This window comes from Macrobrachium nipponense, chromosome 45 (genome assembly GCF_015104395.2).
Source record: "Macrobrachium nipponense isolate FS-2020 chromosome 45, ASM1510439v2, whole genome shotgun sequence".
In the NCBI taxonomy this organism is placed as follows: domain Eukaryota; kingdom Metazoa; phylum Arthropoda; class Malacostraca; order Decapoda; family Palaemonidae; genus Macrobrachium; species Macrobrachium nipponense.
In genome coordinates, this window is record NC_061105.1 from 18,404,393 (window position 1) to 18,427,852 (window position 23,460).

Here is a 23,460-nt window from a genome sequence, read left to right on the forward strand (position 1 = left end):
AGAATAACTACTGCAGCATGATCATGAAACTTAAACATTACTTATAGCTACTTGCAACCACTGTGTACCTCTTACTGTGGAAATGCTTGCTTACATTCATCTCGGGAAACCATTATAACTTACTTACAGTAAATATATAAAAAAGAAAAAAAAACCACAATCAAAATATGCTCCTAGATAATCCAGTAATAGTTTATGAATTTAAAGATTAAAACAGGTTATGTAATGGTCATGAAGTTCCAACTACATTCATAATCTTAAAAGCTTATTCACATCATAAAAAAACAAATAAATATTTTATAGGTAAAACCACACTTACAGAATCAGAGCGTCATATATAAACACACACCCTGATGTTAATACAGTTTGCGCTAACCAAAATCTTATTGTCAAAACTATAGTGGTTATTCCATCTACCACAATAGTGTATCAGGCAAAGGTAAAAAGATACATAGGTACAGACGGCCAACGAAGAATTGGCGTAGTTTCTTAGTTCATTGTTCGTTATGGAAATATTGCCATATGCAGGTGCCAGATTATTTACTTAACAATAAATAACATTTCCTTTCAAAGGTGCTATACTTGAAATAAATTACATTAGAATAGAGTAGACTTATTCACCGTATTAAAGATAATTATTTTGTAAAGTAAGGAAAATATATACCGATGGGTCCACGATTTCTAATTTTATTCTCAACTCTAGATTCCGACAGCATACCGAAGCATTTTGAAGTTGGCTTTGCTGCCACTCAAGTCTTGACTCAACGTATCGTACAGCACTGGGGTGTTGTTCATTCTTCTCCTACAGCCAATAAACAATACACCAAGGCGTCAACATTCTTTGAAAACGATGTTTAATTAAACTAATTTTGTCCTTTGATCAATAAAATAATTTGCATGACATTTAGTGGGCCTAAATTGGACTTCTGATTTTTGCATATACATATATATAATATATATATATATATATATATATATATATATATATATATATATATACATATATATATACTATATATATACATATATATACATATATATATATATACATATATATATACATATATATATACACATATATATATACATATATATATACATATATATATACATATATATATATATATAGTATACATATATATATATATACATATATATATATAACATATATATATACATATATAAATATATATATACATATATATATATATATATATATATATATATATATATATATATATATATATATATATCTATATATATATATATATATATATATATATATATATATATTATATATATATTATATATATATATATATATTACTATATATATATATATATATTATATATATATATATATATATATATATATATATATATATATATATAGTATATATATATATATATATATATATATATATATATATATATATACTAATATAAATATATATATATATATATATATATATATATATATATATATATATATATATATATATATATATATATATACATACACATATATACATATATATGACAATTTGTCTAAAATGCATTTTTCCTAACTATACAAACCTGAGGTCCTTTTACAATAGGAAGGTACTAGCGGCAGCTGGATAGGTCGTAAGCTTTCGAACAAGGGGTTCGGTAGTTAACTGCTTGTCCGACAGGCGCGCGCAAAGCGGCGCGACTGGGAGGTAAACAAATCACTTTTGCTTTTGGCCCAAGCAAAAAACTGCAGAGTGAGGGGTGGCATGAGGTGGGGCTATGTGTAAAAGGACCTCAGGTTTGTATAGTTAGGAAAAATGCAATTTTTAGACAAATTGTCATTTGTTCCGACACGGCATACAAACCTCGGTCCTTTTACAATAGGAAGACTCACTTCTTGGTGGGTGGAATCTGAGTCTTTTGTGAACAGACTGGTGTTCGCCCAACCCTGGAAGCCTCCCTGGTCGTAAGAGCGAGGGAGGGATCCAAGCCTCTGTCCGATTGATCGGGGTGTGCACCGCAGGATCAATGGTCAGACCTCTGGACCTAGTACTAAGAGAGAGGCATGCGTATCTCTTCGTACCAGCAATGTAAGAACTTGTTCCTGTACAGGAGCAAATATAAAGTCATGGGTTTGACTCTTGTAGGCATCCACTTCCCCCCTTGTAGAAGGAAGTGGTGGATATTCTGCTCCTATCCCTAGTGAAAGGGATAGGATGGGGCTCTGTCATATAGCTCACCTGCATCTCGTCCTCATCCAGCGTAGTGACGACCGTGGCCCTCTGCCCACAGGTAGAGGGGGAGGAAAAGATGGGAAGAGAGAGCCAGTCACTCACTCACTCACACATCCATCCACACAGTCACACCAGGACTCGATGCTGTTCAGCCTGCGAGGGTCTGGGTTAGCTACACAACTTGTTGAGCAGCCACCACGGGTCCCAAGGAAAAGGTATCCAAGGACCTGTGGGCAATATCCCGAAGGTAGAAGGACGTAAAGGTAGTCTGGTTAGACCAGACACCTGCCTTCAGTACCTGCGCCACGGAGAAGTTCTTACGAAACGCCAACGAGGGGCCAATACTTCTGACTTCGTGAGCTCTCGGACGGGACGTACGGATGTCGTCACTACCATCAGTCTCATACGCCCTCCTGATGACCTCACGCAGCCAGAATGAAAGAGTGTTCTTGGATACTTCTTTCTTGGTGACCCCGGTGCTAACGAAGAGGCGTCGACACTCAGGCCTGAGGTGACGAGTTCTCTTCAGATAGCGCCGTAGCGCCCTCACAGGACAAAGCAGCATCTCATCCGCATCATTATCGGTGAAGTCCAATAGGGAGGGAATCGTGAATGACTCGAACCTGTCGTCAGGGATCGACGGGTTCTGAGTCTTCGCAACGAAGTTCGGGACGAAATCGAGCGTCACAGATCCCCATCCCCTGGAGTGTCGTACATCATAGGAAAGACCATGAAGTTCCCCTACTCTCTTCGCCGATGCCAGGGCCAGCAAGAAGAGGGTCTTGAGGGTCAGATCCCTGTCTGACGACTCTCGGAGTGGCTCGACGGTGTTCGAGTCAGACTCCTAAGGACGAGAGTCACATCCCACGCAGGGCCTGAGTTCCCTGGGTGGGCAAGACCTTTCGAAGCTCCTCATTAAGCAAGGAGATCTCGAACGAGTTCGAGATGTCCAATCCCCTCAGTTTCAGGACGAGCGCCAAGGCGGCTCTGTATCCTTTGACTGTGGGGACTGAGAGGAGGCTTCTCTCGGCGAAGAAAAACGAGGAAATCCGCTACCTGCTGAAGAGTGGGCTCTGAGAGGAGATAGACCCCGTCTACGACACCAACCACAGAAGACGGCCCACTTCCCCTGGTACACAGCTGAGAGGACTGACGGACGTTTCCAGCCATCTCTGTTGCTGCGCTACGAGAAAAGCCTCTCGTTCGCAAGAGATGGTGGATAACAGCCAGCCGTGAAGACGTAGAGACTGGACTGCTCGGTGTACCAGCTCGACGTGTGGCTGGGCGAGAAGGTTGTGCCAAGGGGGAATCTCTCTCGGTTCTCCTGCGAGAAGAGCCAGCAGGTCCGGATACCAAATGGCCTGTGGCCATTTGGGAGCCACCAGGATCATCCTGAGATTCGGGGTGACCAGTGCTCGACTGATCACCTTGCGAATCAGGCTGAACGGGGGAAAGGCATAGGCGAAGAGGTTGTCCCACGGGTGTTGAAGATCGTCCTCTGCAGCTGCCCATTGTGGGTCCGGCACGGCCGAGAAGAACACCTGGAGCTTCCTGTTGTGCCGGGTGGCGAACAGATCCACGACTGGGTTCCGCCCCCACAGGTCGAAGAGCCTTTTCCCCTTTCCGCGCCCTCCCTGGTGTAGAGACCAGTCCGGTCCCTATCACCTGATCCCGACGGCTGAGCGTGTCTGCTACTACATTCCTCTCCCTGGAATGTAGCGTGCCGACAGCTCTATTGAGTGTGCCTCGGCCCACTCGTGCACCTGCCGAGTCAACTGGTACAACGGGAGAGACACTAGTCCCCCCCTGTTTTTGTTGACGTAGGCCACCACCGTGGTGTTGTCGCACATCAACACCACTGAGTGTCCCATCAAGCGGTCCTGGAACTCTTGGAGAGCGAGGAACGCTGCCTGAGTTCCAGTACATTGATGTGAAGGTGCTTGTCGTTCTCGTCCCACACTCCTGAAGTCAGCAACTCCTCCAGGTGTGCGCCCCATCCCTCTATCGATGCGTCTGAGAACAGTTGCATGTCCGGGGGGGAGTGCGCAGGGGCACTCCTCTTAAGAGGTTCCTGTCGTCCAGCCACCATGCTAGGTCCTGCCTCACCTCCTGTCAGTGACACTGGAAAGCTTGGGGGATCCGTCGCCTGTGACCTACCCTCCTTTAGTCTCCACTGAAGAGACCGCAGGTGAAGACGCCCGTGAGGGACTAACTTCTCGAGTGACGACAGGTGTCCGATCACGACTTGCCATCGCTGAGCTGCCTGTTCCTGCCGAGACAGGAACTGGTTGGCTGCCTCCCTGAATCTGCTGATCCGCAGTCTGCGGGAAAGACTCGCCCTGCTACCGTGTCGATCAGCATACCCAGGTACTTCATCCTCTGCTTGGGCTCGAGATCGGACTTTTCGAAGGTTCACAACGATCCCCACCCCAGATCGCGACAGAACTCGCAGCAGTCGATCCCTGTCCCGTAGCAACTGCGAGCGGGAGCTCGGTCCAGGATCTAACCAATCGTCGGGAGGTAACTACCATCATCAAGACGTATCCCGTGCGAATGGGCCCACAGCAGACACCAGAGTGAACACTCGCGTGAACACCTGTGGGGCGGTTGAGAGACCGGGGGGAAGCAAAGTGCCCTGGCAAGCTGGTACACCGTCCCATCGATGAATAAGCGGAGAGGTACTTTCTGGAGGACTGATGAATGGGTATTTGGAAATACGCATCCTTCAAGTCCACTGAAAGCATGAAATCGTTCTCCCTGCCTGGAGTCGAGCACTGAGCGTTGCCGTCTCCATCGTGAACCGGGTCTGGCGAACAAACCGGTTCAGGGAGAGAGATCTATCAGCCGGGCGCCAGCCTCCCGTAGACTTTTCCACCAGGAAGAGTCGACTGTAAAAGCCCGGTGACTGATCCGTGACGATTTCTACAGCTCTCTTGCTCAGCATGGTCTTGATCTCCTGTCAGTGCTACGTCCTTCGATGACCCTGGAACGTACGACTGCTGTTGGACCGGGTTGGAGGTGAGGGGTGGCCGAGAATCGAAGGGTAATAGATATCCCTCCCGAAGGACATTCTACAATCCAGGTCTCGGCGCCGTAGCGCTGCCAAGTTGCCCAATGGCTGGCCAGGCCCCCCCCCACCCCCCCACTTCCGGCAGCAGGTGAGGGGGAACGCCGTCCCTAGCGTTTCCCCCCTTTCTTCAACTTCTTCCCAGAGCCTCCACGGGAGGAGGAGGGCTGGGAGGAGGGCTGGTTACGGCCCCCCTTGCCAGAAGTCGAAGAATACAGAGTCATTCCCCGGGGTCTTCGACGCAGCTACCGTCTTAGCCACCGAGGGAAGCGCTAGCCGAGCTCTTAGACTTGGCCGCAGTCCGAGGCTGCCCAGAAGCCTTCGAGACCGCCTGGTGAACCAGCCGGTCACTGTCGTCAGTGCGCCGTCTGTCCACCGCAGCGTCCACCATCTCTCCTGGGAAGAGAGACGTGGAACTCCGCTAAAGGTCCGTTGCGAAGTCCCAACGCCGCTTCAACGCCCAGGCCGCCCGGAAACCCTAGTAAGACAGCGTCCCTGTTCGTTCGGAGAACCAGGTTGGCCCACAGGTTCACCGTCTGGTGGGCAAGGAAGGAGATGGCTCTTCCCCCAGACTGGCAAAGTCTCCTGAAGGCCGAGTCATCTTCGGAGAAATTCCCCCGGAGTTGGCTGCGACCTTAGATACTGTGAGGGACCACAGATCTAACCAGGAGACGCCTGGAAAGCTGCCATGGCGGTAGAATTCCAGGCCGAGTGCCTCTTGCCTGCGAGAACCACAGGTTCTCGGACAGGAGCTGCTGCAGAGACACACCCGGAGTTAGCCTGGCTAACCCTCCGGGTTTGTTCACCTGTTTTGGGCGGCATCGGTCTTCCGATGGCACGTAAAAAACCACCCGCCGCTGTCGCAGCAGAGGAGGTGGAAGCAGCTTGTTCGACCTGCCAGACTTGAGCGAATCCGTCTTGTCCGGAGACAAGCGATTCAACCTGGTCCAGCACTGAGTCCCGCAAGCTCAGAACGCGGCAAACCCACCGTCGGTCTGGGTTCCCTCTTCGGCCTCCAGAACGACTCGAGCCGGGACGTGGGCTCGGATGGTGGAGCGGCGATCCTTCCCCAGGTCGTTGTGCTGACGAATCAGCGCAATAACCTCGGCAAAGTTCCTCTGGATCTCAGGAGTGACTGCGTCCTGCGGAGTCGGACCGTCCAGTCCCTCAAACAGGAGCACCTCCCGACCCACCCTCCTTCCTCCCTCAAGGAGAGGAGCAGCGACAGACCCCTCTCGTGGGGGGGGGGGGGGGGGGGGGGTCTCCTCCAACCACCTGTGCGTACGACCTGGCTGGTCCGAGAACCGAGCCTGGTACGTACGACGACGTGGTGGGGTGAATCCTGAATGGGCGCACCCCTCCCGTGCCACTCCTCAATACCTCGCCCCTCCCGGTTGTAACCCCGATGGGGGGGTGAAAGGGGTGGTTGAAGGTAGGGGAGAGGCAGACCTGACGCTCCCTCCTCGCTCGCTGGCAGAACCAGCGGGCTTGGAAGGCTGCAGGCGATCGCCAACCCGCGGTGGCGATCGAGCTGCAGACCTAGTCGAGCCGTCTCGCTGTGGAGAACGGCTGGACCGAGAACAGCGGCCCCGGTCTCGTGTGTCAGAGGAGCTGGTGCTGGTCGCCGTACCCGATCGCTCTCTGTGAGAGCGACGGTCAGGCGACCGGCGAGCTCCACTGTCACGGTGAGATCGGTGCGTATCCTCACGGTGCGTCAGTTTCGCTGGTACCAGCCGTGGCTGGTGCCGGCGAACGGGGGGACCTCTTCCCAGCCTCAGCCCGTGGCCGTCATGGACCGTCACGTCCGCCCGGGTAGCCAGCTGCTCGCCGCGAGAGCGAGAGCTGGCCTGGTGAGAGTCGCGTGAGGCGCTGTCACCATCTTCCGCCCCCGTGCCGTGAACCTGACGCTGAGCGGACTCAGAGGTCTGGTTCCTGGCTGCACGGTCGCTGGTAGGTGGCCGACCGTACACTCGGTAACCAATCTCGCGAACGTGGGACCGAGCCGGACCCTGCTGCTGTGGCCGAACCACTGACATCAGGTGAGAAGTGCCGGTGTTAGCCGGGTTCACCCCTCTGGTCCCCGTAGTCTTCTTCCTTGCGGGAGAAGAGACGGGTCCGCTCCCGAAGGAGCAGGGGGCGACCAGCGGAAGAAGAACCCCCCGTCTCACCAGAGCGAGACGGGCCCTTAGAAGTTTCCCGAAGGAGACTTCTTAGGGGGGGAGGGGGGGGGGAGGCGACCTTCTTCTTCTTCTTTCGGCGGGGGAGCCTTAGAAGAAGAAGGGGAAGAGGCGGCAGACGACGACGACGACGAAGAAGACTATGAAGACGACGACGACACCTTCCTCCTCTTCTTCTTCTTCTTCGTCAACCTCCTCAGGACCGACGTCAGATCTGTCATCCAGGACGGAGCCGGGGCTGCTGTTGCCGAAGCAACAGGGCCCGGACTACCTGTCCGAACAGACCAGCATCGGGTTAGCAGCGGCGCCAGGACAGGAACAACATCCAGCAGGTGCGAGCATCACAGGAACGGCAGACGAGACAGCAGGAGCAGGTACAGGTACAGCAGCGGTGGTCACGGCAGGTACGGCAGACTGTGGGCGGTACAGGTGGTGGTCGAACCACCGCGGCACAGACATCCTAGGTACCGGTGAGGATCCAGGGGCGAGCTCTTCGGGCACACGAAGTCCGGTCGCGGCAGCACGGCAAAACCCAGGTGGCGGCATCACACTCCCCCGAGTTACGGCGACTGGCCCCTGCACCGATGTAGTGGGTGTCACAGAGACCGCGTGCTGGGTGTACACCAGGTGAGGAGGTGAAGCGTAGCCGGGTGTTGTAAGGGTCGTGGTGGTGGTCGAGACCGTTGCATGGGTGACCGCCACGGCGCCAGCGAGATGGTATTAGCAGCCCCTGGACACTCGGCACGCCCTGCAACCCCAACTATGCCCACACCTGTCCGAGGTCATCCTTCGCGGCAACCGCACCTGAGGAGGCAAAAGTCGGGTGATTAGGGGGATCCTCTAACCCCGCCTCGCCCAGAAGAGAGAAGACGAACGGTGGAATAGAGGACCCAGAGTCAATGAACGTCAGGGTATCTAGCGCCTCCTCCACCACTCGACAAGTCAGGGGAAGAGAAGGACCTAGACACCCCCCCCGAATTGGGGAAGGCGCGAGACATGGAAGTTGAGCGTGGCGGCAGGAAAGAAGACGAAGTGTCCGTCGCCAAAGGAGTCGCGGGAGAGCTTTATTTTTCCGACGACTCCTTTGCAGGCCTTCGTTTCTTCCTGCCCTCATACAAAGTCCACTGCGCCTCCGACCAATCATTACACACATCACAGGGCTCGGCTCGGGTGCATTCGCGCCCCCGACGACCGGCACATAAAATATGAGGGTCAATCTCCGGGAACGATCTGAACTTCCCGCATTTACGCCCTTCGATACCCGGGCAAAGTCTCCGTGGGGTAGCGAGGCGAGGAGATTCCATCATAGTTATTAATTGAGGCAGCAATTAATATGAAAAAAGAGAATAATTGTACTTACAATCACTCTTTCACACACAATTACAACCAAATACTTAGAAAGCAAACGACGGGAGGAAGCGGGGCCAGAGAGCGTCGAACAATCAACACGTCCATCCACCGCGAGGCCGAAAGCAAAAGTGATTTGTTTACCTCCCCGTCAGTCGCTATAGCGCCGCGCGCCTGTCGGGACAAGCAGTTAACTACCGAACCCCTTGTTCGAAAGCTTACGACCTATCCAGCTGCCGCTAGTACCTTCCTATTGTAAAAGGACCGAAGGTTTGTATGCCGTGTCGGAACAAACATAAATTTATTTATATATATGGATAATATATATATTAGATATTATAATTTATATATTATATATATATATTATCCTATATTATATTATATAATATACTATTATATTGAATACCGCTTTATTTGATTATTCCCGTTATTCTTGTTTTATTAGCCATGTTCGCCTTTCTTCTTATCCTTTTCTTAATTGCTTAACATAATTAACTCAGACCTAGCTATTCAAAGTAAAAAAGCAGTCATAAAAAAAATCAAACGAATATAATTCATTCTTATTTTTTATCGAATCCCTTGCACATCATCCTGTTTCATTTGGACACGGAAAGCTGTGGGAGTCAAAACTGACGAATACATTAAGAAAGGCATACTTTCATTAAAGCTTTCTTAGGCTGATCTTTCTCTAGCTATTCATTTCTTCTAAATAGAAATTAATTCACATTAGTTTCACATGTATACGTAGACCTACTACCATAAGCATTAATAAGTAGCTGAAAGGATAAGAAATATGAAAGGTGATGTTCTCGTTTAAGTCTATTGCATATGTTTTTATTTATTTTTTTTTTCAAGAAAAACCTACTGCTTTAATCAAGGGTTGCTCTTTGACGGCTACAGGGTGTAACGCGAGTGTATCCACATATTTTGGGGAATGAAAGATAAAGTTTCTTTGAACAGAAAATATTTTATAAACATGCATTTTAAGGCATCCGTTGTCAGTGTGGGGAATTTTAAAATAACCGTTATCATTACTGATGCTTTCACGCGATGGAGTTCGTAGCGAGAAGTCGGATCGAGTTGCCTGAGATGTAGAAGAGAGCGGAGGCGGCGTAAAGGAGTGATGGAAGGATTAGACCGATGTTAATAAAGTATCTCCCAATCGAATGTATTCTTTAGGTTTTGAAGAAAAAAGATGCATGGATCATTTAAACTGTTTCCCTCCCTATCCGTGGTATTCACTGGTACCCGATAAAAATCAAAACAAAAAGAGTAAGCCTAACTGAATCTCTCATCCATCAAAGATAAGTTTGCTTATTCATTAGACACCTATCAAAGATTTCAAGTGTAGATTTAAAAATCTCTTCCTCTCCATCTAAAGTATACATCAGACACCAGTCATAAGCGTAGAACTAGTCATGATTCCTGGTTCAACAATGTCATAACGATGCACTAGAAATGACAATTTGTCCAAAATTGCATTTTTCCTAACTATACAAACCTGAGGTCCTTTTACAATAGGAAGGTACTAGCGGCAGCTGGATAGGTCGTAAGCTTTCGAACAAGGGTTTCGGTAGTTAACCTGCTTGTCCGCAGGCAGCGCGCGCGCGCGACTGGGAGGTAAACAATTCACTTTTGCTTTTGGCCCAAGCAAAAACTGCAGAGTGAGGGGTGGCATGAGGTGGGACTATGTGTAAAAGGACCTCAGGTTTGTATAGCTAGGAAAAATGCAATTTTGGACAAATTGTCATTTGTTCCGACACGGCATACAAACCTTCGGTCCTTTTACAATAGGAAGACTCACTTCTTGGTGGGAGGAATCTGAGTCTTTTGTGAACAGACTGGTGTTCGCCCAACCTTGGAAGTCTCCCTGGTCGTAAGAGCGAGGGAGGGATCCAAGCCTCTGTCCGATTGATCGGGGTGTGCACCGCAGGATCAATGGTCAGACCTCTGGACCGAGTACTAAGAGAGAGGCAAGCGTATCTCTTCGTACCAGCAATGTAAGAACTTGTTCCTGTACAGGAGCAAATATAAAGTCATGGGTTTGTCTCTTGTAGGCATCCACTTCCCCCCCCTTGTAGGAGGAAGTGGTGGATATTCTGCTCCTATCCATAGTGAAAGGGATAGGATGGGGCTCCTGTCATATAGCTCACCTGCATCTCGTCCTCATCCAGCGTAGTGACGACCGTGGCCCTCTGCCCACAGGTAGAGGGGGGAGGGGGGGGAAAAGGAAAAAGACGGGTAAGAGGGAGCCAGTCACTCACTCATTCACACATCCATCTGCACAGGTCACACCAGGACTCGATGCTGTTTCAGCCTGCGAGGGTCTGGGATAGCTACACAACTTGTTGAGCAGCCACCGGGTCGGGTCCCAAGGAAAAGGTATCCAAGGACCTGTGGGCAATATCCCGAAGGTAGAAGGAGGTGAAGGTAGTCTGGTTAGGACGAGACCTGCCTTCAGGACCTGCGCCACGGAGAAGTTCTTACGAAAACGCCAACGATGGGGCCAATACTTTCTGACTTCGTGAGCCTCTCGGACGGGACGTACGGATGTCGTCACTACCATCAGCCTCATACGCCTCCTGATGACCTCACGCAGCCAGAATGAAAGAGTGTTCTTGGATACTTCTTTCTTGGTTACCCCAGTGCTAACGAAGAGGCTTTCCGACACTCAAGGCCTGAGGTGTCGCGTTTTTCTTATCAGATAGCCGCCGGGGGGGTTTGCGTAGCGTCCCCTCTCAAGGTGACAAAGCAGCAAGTCTCATCCGCCATCATTTATCGTTGAAGTCCACTTATGGGACGGGAATCGTGGAAAATAGACTCGAACCTGTCGTCAGGGACCAAAGGTTTCTGAGTCTTCGCAACGAAGTTCGGGAACGAAATCGGAGCGTCACAGATCCCCATCCCCTGGAGTGTCGTACATCATAGGAAAGACCATGAAGTTCCCCTACTCTCTTCGCCGATGCCAGGGCCAGCAAGAAGAGGGGTCTTGAGGGTCAGATCCTTGTCTGACGACTCTCGGAGTGGCTCGAAGGGTGTTCGAGTCAAACTCCTAAGGACGAGAGTCACATCCCACGCAGGGGGCCTGAGTTCCCTGGGTGGGCAAGACCTTTTCGAAAAGCTCCTTCATAAGCAAGATCTCGAACGAGTTCGAGATGTCCAATCCCTCAGTTTCAGGACGAGAGCCAGGGCGGCTCTGTATCCTTTGACTGTGGGGACTGAGAGGAGCTTCTCTCGGCGAAGAAACACGAGGAAATCCGCTACCTGCTGAAGAGTGGCTCTGAGAGGAGATAGAACCCCGTCTACGACACCAACCACAGAAGACGGCCCACTTCCCCTGGTACACAGCTGCAGAGGACTGACGGACATTTCCAGCCATCTCTGTTGCTGCGCTACGAGAAAAGTCTCTCGTTCGCAGAAGAGATGTTGGATAACAGCCAGCCGTGAAGTCGTAGGGACTGGACTGCTTGGTACCGCTCGACGTGTGGCTGGGCGAGAAGGTTGTGCCAAGGGGGGTGGGAATCTCTCTCGGTTCTCCTGCGAGAAAGCCAGCAGGTCCGGATACCAAATGGCCTGTGGCCATTTGGGAGCCACCAGGATCATCCTGAGATTCGGGTGACCAGTGCTCGACTGATCACCTTGCGAATCAGGCTGAACGGGGGAAAGGCATAGGCGAAGAGGTTTGTTCCCCAACGGGGTTGTTGAAGAGGCTTCCTCATTGCAGCCTGCCCATGGGTCCGCACAGGCTTGAGAAGAAAACCTGAAGTTTTCGTGTTGTGCGGGTGGGGTGCTAAACCAGATCCCACTACCTGGTCGCCCCCCACATGGTCCGAAGAGGCCTTTCCCGCCACGTCCTGGTGGGTGTAGAGACCACTCGGTCCCTATCACCTGATCCCGACGGCTTGAGCGTGTCTGCTACTACATTCCTCTTCCCCTGGAATGTAGCGTGCCGACAGCTCTATTGAGTGTGCCTCGGCCCACTCGTGCACCCTGCCGAGTCAACTGGTACAACGGGAGAGACACTAGGCCCCCCAGTTTGTTGACGTAGGCCACTACCGTGGTGGTGTCGCACATCAACACCACTGAGTGTCCCATCAAGCGGTCCTGGAACTCTTGGAGAGCGAGAAACACTGCCTTGAGTTCCAGTACATTGATGTGAAGGTGCTTGTCGTTCTCGGTCCCACGCTCCTGAGTCAAGCAACTCCTCCAGGTGTGCGCCCCATCCCTCGGTCGATGCGTCTGAGAACAGTTGCATGTCCGGGGGGGGGAGTGCGCAAGGCACTCCTCTTAAGAGGTTCCTGTCGTCCAGCCACCAGGCTAGGTCCTGCCTCACCCCTCCGGTGTCAGTGACACTGGAACAGCTTGGGGGATCCGTCGCCTGTGACCAACTCTCCTTTAGTCTCCACTGGAGAGACCGCAGTGAAGACGCCCGTGATGGACTAACTTCTCGAGTGACGACAGGTGTCCGATCACGACTTGCCATCGCTGAGCTACCTGGTTTCCTGTCCGAGACATGGAACTGGTTTGGCTGCCTCCCTGAATCTGCTGATCCGCGAGGTCCTGCGGGGAAGACTCGCCCTGCTACCGTGTCGATCAGCATACCCAGGTACTTCATCCTCTGCTTGGGCTCGAGATCGGACTTCTCGAAGTTCACAACGATCCCCAGATCGGCGACAGAACTCGAGTAGTCGATCCCTGTCCTGTAGCAACTGCGAGCGGGATGCTCGCCAGGACTAACCAATCGTCCGAGATACCTCATCAGAAACGTATCCCCCGTGCGAATGGGCCCCCCCAACCCAAGCAGACACCAGAGTGAACACTCGCGAGAACACCTGTGGGGCGGTTGAGAGACCGAAACAAAGTGCCCTGATTGGTACACCGTCCCATCGAGATGAAGCGGAGGTACTTTCTGGAGGACTGATGAATGGGTATTTGGTAAATACGCATCCTTCCAAGTCACTGAAAGCATGAAATCGTTCTCCCTGCCCCATGGGAGTCGAGCACCAGAACGTGCCGTCTCCCATCGTGAACCGGGTCTGGCGAACAAACCGATTCAGGGGAGAGAGATCTATCACCAGGCGCCAGCCTCCCGTTAGACTTTTCCACCAGGAAGAGTCGACTGTAAAAGCCCGGTGACTGATCCGTGACGATTTCTACAGCTCTCTTGCTCAGCATGGTCCTTGATCTCCTGGTCTCAATGCTACGTCCTTCGATGACCCTGGAACGTACGACTGCTGTTGGACCTGGTTGGAGGTGAGGGGTGGCCGAGATTCGAAGGTAATAGATATCCCTTCCGAAGGACATCTACAAATCCAGGCCTCGGCGCTGTAGCGCTGCCAAGTTGCCCAATGGCTGGCCAGGCACCCCCAACCACTTCCGGCAGCAGGTGAGGGGGAACGCCGTCCCTAGCGTTTCCCCCCTTTCTTCGACTTCTTCCCAGAGCCTCCTCGGGAGAAGGAGGGCTGGGAGGAGGGCTGGTTACGGCTCCCCTTTGCAGAAGTCGAAGAAGACAGAGTCTTTCCACGGGGCTTCGACGCGACAACCGTCTTAGCCACCGTGGAAGCGCTAGCCGAGCTCTTTGGCTTGGCCGCAGTTCGAGGCTGCCCAGAAGCCTTCGAAACTGGCTGGTGTACCAGACGGTCACTGTCGTCAGTGCGCCGTCTGTCCACCGCAGCGTCCACCATCTCTCCTGGGAAGAGAGACGTGGAACTCCGTAATGGTCCGTTGCGAAGTCCCAATGCCGCTTCACGCCCAGCCGCCCTGGAAACTCGAGTAAGGACAGCGTCCCTACGTCGTAGAACCAGGTTGGCCCCACAGGTTTACCGTCTGGTGGGCAAGGAAGGAGATGGCTCTTCCCCAGACTGGCAAGTCTCCTAAAGGCCGAGTCATCTTCGGGAGAAATTCCCCGGAGTTTGCTGCGACCTTAGATACTGTGAGGGACCACAGATCTATCCAGGAGACGGCCTGGAAAGCTGCCATGGCAGTGGATTCCAGGCCGAGTGCCTCTTGCTGCGAGAACCATAGGTTCTCGGACAGGATCTGCTGCAGAGACACACCCGGTGTTAGCCTGGCTAACTCCCGGGGTTCACCTGTTTTTTTGGGCGGCATCGGTCCTCAGATGGCACGTAAAAACGCCGCTGTCGCAGCAGAGGAGGTGGAAGCAGCTTGCTCGACCTGCCAGACTTGAGAGAACCGTCTGCCCGGAGACAAGAGATTCTACCTGGTCCAGCACTGAGTCGGCAAGATCAGACCGCGGCAAACCCACCGTCGGTCTGGGTTCCCTCTTCGGGCCCCAGAACGACTCGAGCCGGGACGTGGGCTCGGATGGTGGGGGGAGCGGCGATCCTTCCCCAAGGTCGTTGTGCTGACGAATCAGCGCAATTACCTGGCGGCAAATGTTCCTCTGAATCTCAGGAGTGACTGCATCCTGCGGAGTAGGACCATCTAGTCCCTCGAACAGGAGCAGGCTCCCGAGATCCTCCCCCCTCGAGGGGGGAACAGCAACAGACCCCTCTCGGTCTCCTCCAGCCACTTGTGCATACGACCTGGCCGGTCGAGAACCGTGCCTGGTACGTAGGACGTCGTGGTGGGATCCTGAGGGCGCACCCCTCACGATCACTCCTCATACCATCTTCGCTCCTCCCGGTGTAACCCGAGGAGGTTGAAGTATGGAGAGGCAGACCTGACGCTCCCAATCCTCGCTTCGCTGGCAGAACCAGTAGGCTTGGAGGACTGCAGGCGATCGTCAACCCGCGGGCGGTGGCGATCGAGCTGCAGGCCTGGTCGAGCCGTCTCACTGTGGAGAACGGTCTGGACTGAGCACAGCGGCCCCGGTCTCGCGTGTCAGAAGAGCTGATGCTGGTGCCGTACCCGATCGCTCTCTGTGAGAGTGACGGTCAGGCGACCGGCGAGCTCCACTGTCACGGTGGAGAGGACGGTGCGTATCCTCACGGCGCGTCCACGTCGCTGGTACCAGCCGTGGCTGGGTTGCCGGCGAACGGGGGGACCTCTTCCCAGCCTCAGCCCATGGCCGGTCGTGGACCGTCACGTCCGCCCGGTAGCCAGCTGGTCTGCCGCGAGAGCGAGAGCTGTCTGGTGAGAGTCGCGTGAGCGGCTGTCACCAGTCTTCCGCTCCGTGCCGTGAACCTGACGCTGAGCTGGCTCAGAGGTCTGGTTCCTAGCTGCACGGTCGCTGGTGGGCGACCGTACACTCGGTACCTCTCGCGAACGAGAGGCCGAGACGGATCCTGCTGCCGTGGTCGAACCACTAACAGCAGGCGAGGAAGTGCCGGTGTTAGCCGGCACCCTCTGGTCCCGCCGTAGTCTTCTTCCTTGCGGAAGAAGAGACGGGTCCTGCCCCCGAAGGAGCAGGGTGACCAGCGGAAGAACCCCCTGTCTCACTGGAGCGAGACGGGCCCTTAGAAGCTTCCGAAGGAGACTTCTTAGGGGGGGAGGAGGCGACCTTCTTCTTCTTAGGCTGTGGAGCCTTAGAAGATGAAGGGGGAGAGGCGGCAGAAGACGACGACGACGAAGAAGACGATGAAGACGACGACGACACCTTCCTCAGGACCGATGTCAGATCTGTCATCCAGGGCGGAGCCGGGGCTGCTGTTGCCGAAGCAACAGGGCCTGGACGCACCTGTCCGAACAGATCGGCATCGGGAGCAGCGGCGCCACGAACAGGAACAATGTCAGCAGGTGCAGGCATCACAGGAACAGCAGTGGAGACGGCAGGAACAGATACAGGAACGGCAGCAGTGGTCGGCAACATCACGTCCGTAAACAGCGGCTGGGCAGGTACGGCAGGTACGGCAGGCTGTACAGGCAGACCAGGTGGACGGACCAGCGGCACAGACATCCTAGGTACTGGTGGGAGGTCCAGGGGCGAGCTCTTCGGGCACACGAAGTCCGGTCGAGGCAGCACGGCAAACCCAGGCGGCGGCATCACACTCCCCCGTGGTACGGCGATTGGCCCCTGCACCGCGTATGTAGTTGGTGTAACAGAGACCTGCCCGCTGCGGGGTGTACACCAGGTGAGGAGGTGAAGCATAGCCAGGAGTTGACAGGGTCGTGGTAGTGGTCGTCACCGTAGCGTGCGTGACCGCCACAGAGCCAGCGAGATGGTAGAGCAGCCCCTGGACACTCGGCACGCCCTGCAGACCCCAACGATGCCCTCACCCCACACCTGTCCGAGGTCGTCCTTCGCGGCAACAGCACCTGAGGAAGCAAAGGTCGGGTGATTAGCAGGATCCTCTACCCATCCGTGCGATGTAGACGAACGGATAGAGGACCCAGATACAACTCAACGTCGGGGTATCTCGCGCCCTCCTCCACACTCGACAGATCGGGTGAGGAGGAAGGACCTAGAAACCCCCCCCTAAGGGGAAGGCGCCAAACGTGGGGAGCTGAGCGGGCGGCAGGAAAGAAGACGAAGTGTCGTGTAACCAAACCAAAAAGGAGTCGGGTCGGGGGAGAGCTTCCCGACGACTCCTTTGCAGGCCTTCGCTTCTTCCTACCTTCGTACAAGCCCCACTGCGCCTCCGACCAAGACATACATACTTCACAGGGCTCGGCTCGGGTACATTCGCGGCCCCGACACCGAGCGCACAAAATATGGGGATCAATTTCTGGGAAGGAGCGGAACTTACCGCATTTACGCCCTTCGGTACCCGGGCACAATCTCCGGAGGGTAGCGGGGCGTGGAGACTCCATAATTGATCAGCTTAATTATCACAATGATGAAAAAAGAAAGGGAATGATTGTACTTACAATGTTCACTCAACACAAACACAACCATACAACCAAGGGAAAGCAAACGACGAGAAGCGGGCAGAGAGCGTAGAACACACACGTCCACTCGCTGTGAGGCCGAAAGCAAAAGTGGATTGTTTACCTCCCAGTCGCGCGCGCGCGCCTGTCGGACAAGCAGTTAACTACCGAACCCCTTGTTCGAAAGCTTACGACCTATCCAGCTGCCGCTAGTACCTTCCTATTGTAAAAGGACCGAAGGTTTGTATGCCGTGTCGGAACAATTCAAAATTCACAAACGAATGTTGCTCAGCAACATTCACACGACTGTACTGACCTACTCTCTTGTGGTGCTTTGAGGTGTTCCACCTCAAGGCCCATGTTCTAAATTTTGCCGTTCTTTAAACAATTTGATTCATCTACTATGTATGATTAAGCTTTCTTGGTATCTCTCCAACAGGAACTTTGCACCGAATGCAGTGGAATAATTGTCTCGCGCTCATCGAGTGATGTTTCTTAGACCAATAAATGACACATTGACATTAGATTCCCATGCACATAACATCAAAAGCAATAGAGTGAGGTTGCCTGGTTCACACTGTTAGGATATAATTTTTTTTTCTTTTTGTTTTTAAATTTGATAGCATTTTGTGAGATTCCAATTTTTTCTGTAAAATTTAACAAATGGAATAGTTCAACTACCTTCAACTTAATTCTGAAATGATAATTTAAGGACTATGTTTATGCGATACTACTAGTGATAGGTGTCTCCTATCTATTTGGTAATGTATATCTATGGTTGTGATACGTTTTTTTATCACTTCATTTCGTTCACGTCAATTTTGCTATATAGAAAATAGATGTAAACAATAACATAACATAATGTTATAAAGATATCAGTGACTGTTTTCAACGTCATTACATATGATTTCTTCCATCTTTGAAAAGAAAAATCAACAAATAAGGCATGAATGGTGCGTCAGGCAGGTGAACGAAAAATTATGAAACTCTGCCAACAGTACATGACAAAATAAATAAACCATTATCGACTGGAAAGCACTAGACACTGGAAAACTTGATACATAAACTACTGTAACAATTTTTGTTGCAATGGAAATGTTGCCATCAATGTTTTTAGTTAACTAATGGAGAATAACATAAATATGCTCTTTGGTTAATCACCTTTTAACTTTGTTTTTTCTTTTAACAAAAAAAAGACACCCTAATTTGAACTATTCAGCAATAAATTAACCTACAACACTACATGCTACACGACAAAGAGCAGCCAAACAAGTGACTGACAGATATGCCAAATCAGAAGAGCACTGTTCTTGTCATCACTGTACTTTAATAAAGCAATTCCTCTTGTTGGGGATCAAAGGCTGGCAAATATTTAATGGGAAACACTCCTATTGGAGTTTAGTAATAAACTGACAATAAAAATACCACGAATCTTGAAGCAACACAACGCTCACTGAGAAACTAATTATTCCAGAAGCTTGATTTACCATCTCTTTATAAATAAGCCTCCTTATTCCAATCTAACATTTTCAAGCACTGGGAAGAGTTGTTGTTTTACTCATTTTTACCCTGAAAATGAGGAGACTTCTAAAAATGGCCTCAAGTCATCCTGTGCAGTTTACAATCAAGACTATACAACACCTGCATACAATTAAACTGTACGTTTAGTTAAATGACAACCATGTACTAATTACCCTTAGTTTCATAGTAATATGAATTAGCTATAATAATAATACATATCCATTTTATGGACACCTAAATCTAAGTCTAATATATATGGGTGACAAAAGCTTTTGTTGCATAGTTACCTTTGCCAAGGTTCGACCATTCTTTTCTATTTGAAATAAAATTAACTCACTTTTCTTAACAATGGGCTGGCATCATCATCCTTCTCAAAAGTAATATGTAATATTAAAAAATCCAGCACATTTAGTAATCTGTGAACTTAACAAACCTACGCTGACAGACTAAGTAGAAAATAGTCAGGTCAATAGATGATTTGATAGCAGGCGAATTACAATTGCATAAGTGTAAGTTATAGCTGGGCAGCAAATCCATTAAGAAACTAGAAAGCTGACTAAAAAACAATGGCTTGCTATTTGCCAAATACAGGCTAGTATTGTACTAGCAGGCTAGTATTGTATTAACTTTATTAGTAGTCTTATTTACTAAAATAAGGAATATATCCAATTTTTTATCAGGTGTACAGTAACTACTACATGCAAAGCTGAGAAAATATAATAATTCATAATAAAATGTATCATTTGGTACCTTACCCACTGTTAAAGATAGCTTGTATCTCTTCGCCTACTGCTGTGGTGATAAAAAGCTATCTTTAACAGTAGTTAGATTCATCCCAAATAAGTCACTCTCAAGTAGAATGATAACAACATATGTATACAGATCGTAAATGTGGTTGGCATGGTTTAGCTAAATGTCACAAACCAGGGCTGATGTAAAAAAGTGGAGTTTTAGTTATTAACTGTATCTAATTTATTGTATTTAAACAAATTTGACTTTATATTGATAGTGGATGTATTTTATCACCAGAAAAAAATTGGGTTGGCTATATGTATAGAATTTTCATAAAAGGCTAATGGAAACATGTCTATCAAAATATGGTATGCCTTTGGCTACATCTTCCTTAAACTAAAATAAATGAATATGTCAAAGTCTATACTAGTCTATACCCAAATAAGCTGGATAACCAAAGTGACATGAGAAAGATCAAGTTTTTGGATATCATTTTGAGAAATACCGATAACGATTCTCAATATTTGACCTGATATATAGGATCTATATATATGGTTATGGCATTGCAATGGCAAGTCTAGAAATGGAAAATCTTTGGCCAAAGTAATGGTTATCAATGTTTCACCTGATATAAAGGATGTATATGGTTATAATATTTGGTATTTATATGACAAATCTTGAAAAAGAACTATATTGGTCGCAGTCTGGCTTGGCCATTTAGGCTTCCTATGACTACCCTAAGCTGGCTTATAAGATGCAACTTGATCTCAGATCAGCATACCATTGCTATGCTCAATCCTTGTGTGTAAGGTCTTGTTGAAAGATCGGAAGCTCAAACTCAAAAGGTATTTGTCGTCAGATGAGTCTCGTACTAGGAAGGCCCCGTCTGGTTGGTCCATCAGTTTCTCCTCTGCCTCGGCTCGCGTTATTGGTCCCCAATACCATCCGTACTTTGCCAGACGGAAAAGTTCCTCCGCGAGACTCCTCTTGCTGGCATCTAAGTTCGAACTCTGTAACTCCCACAAGTCACCGCAGCCTGATCTGTTCGACTGGGGAGACGACGTCTCCGAAATGGCGTTTGGCCTCGCACTCCTATTGGTTACGCACTCCGGCCGCTCGCCACTACTGACATTTTCCACTAACACCTGGGGAACGTTTATCTTGGTCGGAGGGTGGTCGTGCCCGCTGCCGCCAAACTTGGTCTTGAGGCTGTCGGACAGAACCGTCGTCGAAGACGAGTCTGATATGTAACTGGACTTGTTAACGGACTGGGACGACGCCACCACCACCGAACCCTCGTTGATTTTGTTGGAGGACTTCACCAACAGTTCTCCTCCGCCATGGCCTAGCTTCAGCAGCGCCTCTGACTCAGAGTCCGTGAGGATGTGGGACGAGGAATTCTGGCGGGCAACTGTCGTCTGCATGGGCCGTATGGCGCGGCGTTTGCTGTGCTTGCCCTTGTGTGACTGCTGCTGCCCTCCTACCCCACCCCCACCACCGCCGCCGCCGCCACTAGCGTTGAGGCCATCGCTGGAGGACTCCTCACTCACCGACTGGGAGAAGGACTCCCCGAAGCTGTTGGAGAGGCCCTCGAAGCTCTTACTCTTCTTCGGGGTGGAGGCGGAGGTGTTGGTGGTGGTATTGGAGGAGGAGGTGGCGTTCTGCAAGGTGTCCAACTTGCCCGTGATCTTCTTCTTCAGCGTCTGCAGGATGCCGCTCTTGGACTTCTTCTTGTTGCTGCTGCTGCTGATGATGGAGGGATCGTAAGAGGAAGGGGGAGAGGGCGAAGATGTGGAAGAAGAAGAAGTAGGGGCGGTAGGAGGGGCGGAACCCCCGCCGCCGCCCCCCACCACCAACAACACTTCACCATTGGCACTGCTCGCCCTCCTCCTCCCGAAGGAGGAGGAGGAGGCGCTGCTGCGGCTCAGTAGCTGCGACAAGCTCACTTTCTTCATCATCTTTCCTCGAGACTAGTCGAAAGTCTCCATGTTGGGCAGGACACAGCCATTTGACGGGGGATAGAGGCACGTAAACAAATCCGAGACTCTCAAGTGGCCATCTTACACTCTACTCCAAAACATTAGCAGGGCTGCCAACCCCTCGGAAAGGATTCCACCCTCGGAAGTTACGGTTTTGTGGTTCTTATCTCACTGCAGTGTGTGGAATCGAGTCCTTAAGTATTACTTCTTATCAAATGTCATGAATAAAAACTACTTTCGTACCGTACACTGCATTAAAATAAATGATAAGAGTTTTAAGAAAAAAAATTGATATTTCTTATCTCATTACAGTCCGTAGATTTGAGTCCTTAAGTCTTATCTCTTATCAAATGTCATCAACGGGAACAACTCTCTTACTTGTGTGCTTTAAAATAAGTCTATTCATGAATTACTTGCATTCTTTTCAAGTGCACACTCTTCAATTATGTTTATAATTCTTGTCAAATACCATGAGTGAAATAAATTCTCTTCCTGTACAATGTATTAAAATAAAAGTCTAATCGTGGATTAATGCAATGTTTTTATTTCCATCTTAATTATGTTGACATTCCTTGTCAAATGTCCATGTTATGGAGGAACAATTACATCTATTGCTCATTCGTGAGCATCCGACATCGTAACTCGCTATGGAGAAAATAATAACCAATACCTAATACTGAAATTCATTCATAATGATATTTACTCGCTAATTCATTGAAGGCCGGGCTCTAGATGTCAGTTTCTTATGATAGCAATCATGATTCATATTTTCCTGATAAGATTTCAAGATGTGTAGTTGCACATTTTGAAACAGAAATATTATGAGCATCGTATACCAAACAAACCTGTTTTCAGATTTAATGGGTCTACACCAAACAAAACATCGTTTCAGTGCGATTTCACAACTTTTGTTGAAGTACCATTAAAGATATTCAGTTTGAAAATTAGCATTTGACTTGCAAATACAGTCATTAGTAACTCTTGCGTGAAATGATCAATTCACATGTAAATAAGAATTAGTCATATAAATCAGATGTACAGCCGATAAAATTGGAAGGCAAATCCTGCAGAGCATTAATAACTTTATGACTCACATTTCCTCCACTGATTTTGCATCATTATTGTTTCTACTCTCTCTCTCTATACACACACACTACTCTTGCTCTAAACCAGTGGTTCTCAACCTCTATATGACCACGCCCCCTCTAATTTCGAGTTGGTCCTTCCTTCCACGTTCCCCTTGCATATGTGAGTAAAATTCCCTCCCAGACTTGAAAGATAAAGAGAAAAATAAGGGGTTCTGAGTGATGGGGAGGGAGGTCAATAATTACAAAACATTGTAAGCCAAACGACCCTAACTAGGGTAGTAGACTATAGGAAAGTTACGTTATAAGGCGATACTTTTGCATTTTTTTATATACGAATTTTTTATTCATTTTTACCTAGGGCTAGCGCCTCCCTTGGAAATTGCTAACGCCCCCCATAGGGGGGCACGCCCCCCAGGTTAAGAACCACTGCTCTAAACCAACCGAGTCTCTCTCTCTTTCTTATTGTTTCTTACATTCAAAGTCAATCATCACAAAACACAGACATCCCACATTAGTCATGATGATATATGAATAATTGCCATAATATATAGAAATT

The 23,460-nt window shown here is 49.7% G+C and overlaps 1 protein-coding gene across 1 annotated transcript in view; it reads right to left on the reverse strand.

Moving 5' to 3' along the window:
- The window catches only part of LOC135214425 (uncharacterized), a 30,023-nt gene extending 8,019 nt beyond the window's left edge, over positions 1-22,004 (reverse strand). Inside the window, exon 1 of the mRNA XM_064248702.1 lies at positions 20,619-22,004. Within this exon, the coding sequence (XP_064104772.1) occupies positions 20,619-21,795 (1,177 nt within the window). The 5' untranslated portion in view covers positions 21,796-22,004. The remainder of the gene's footprint in view (positions 1-20,618) is intronic.
- Positions 22,005-23,460: the final 1,456 nt, after the last annotated feature.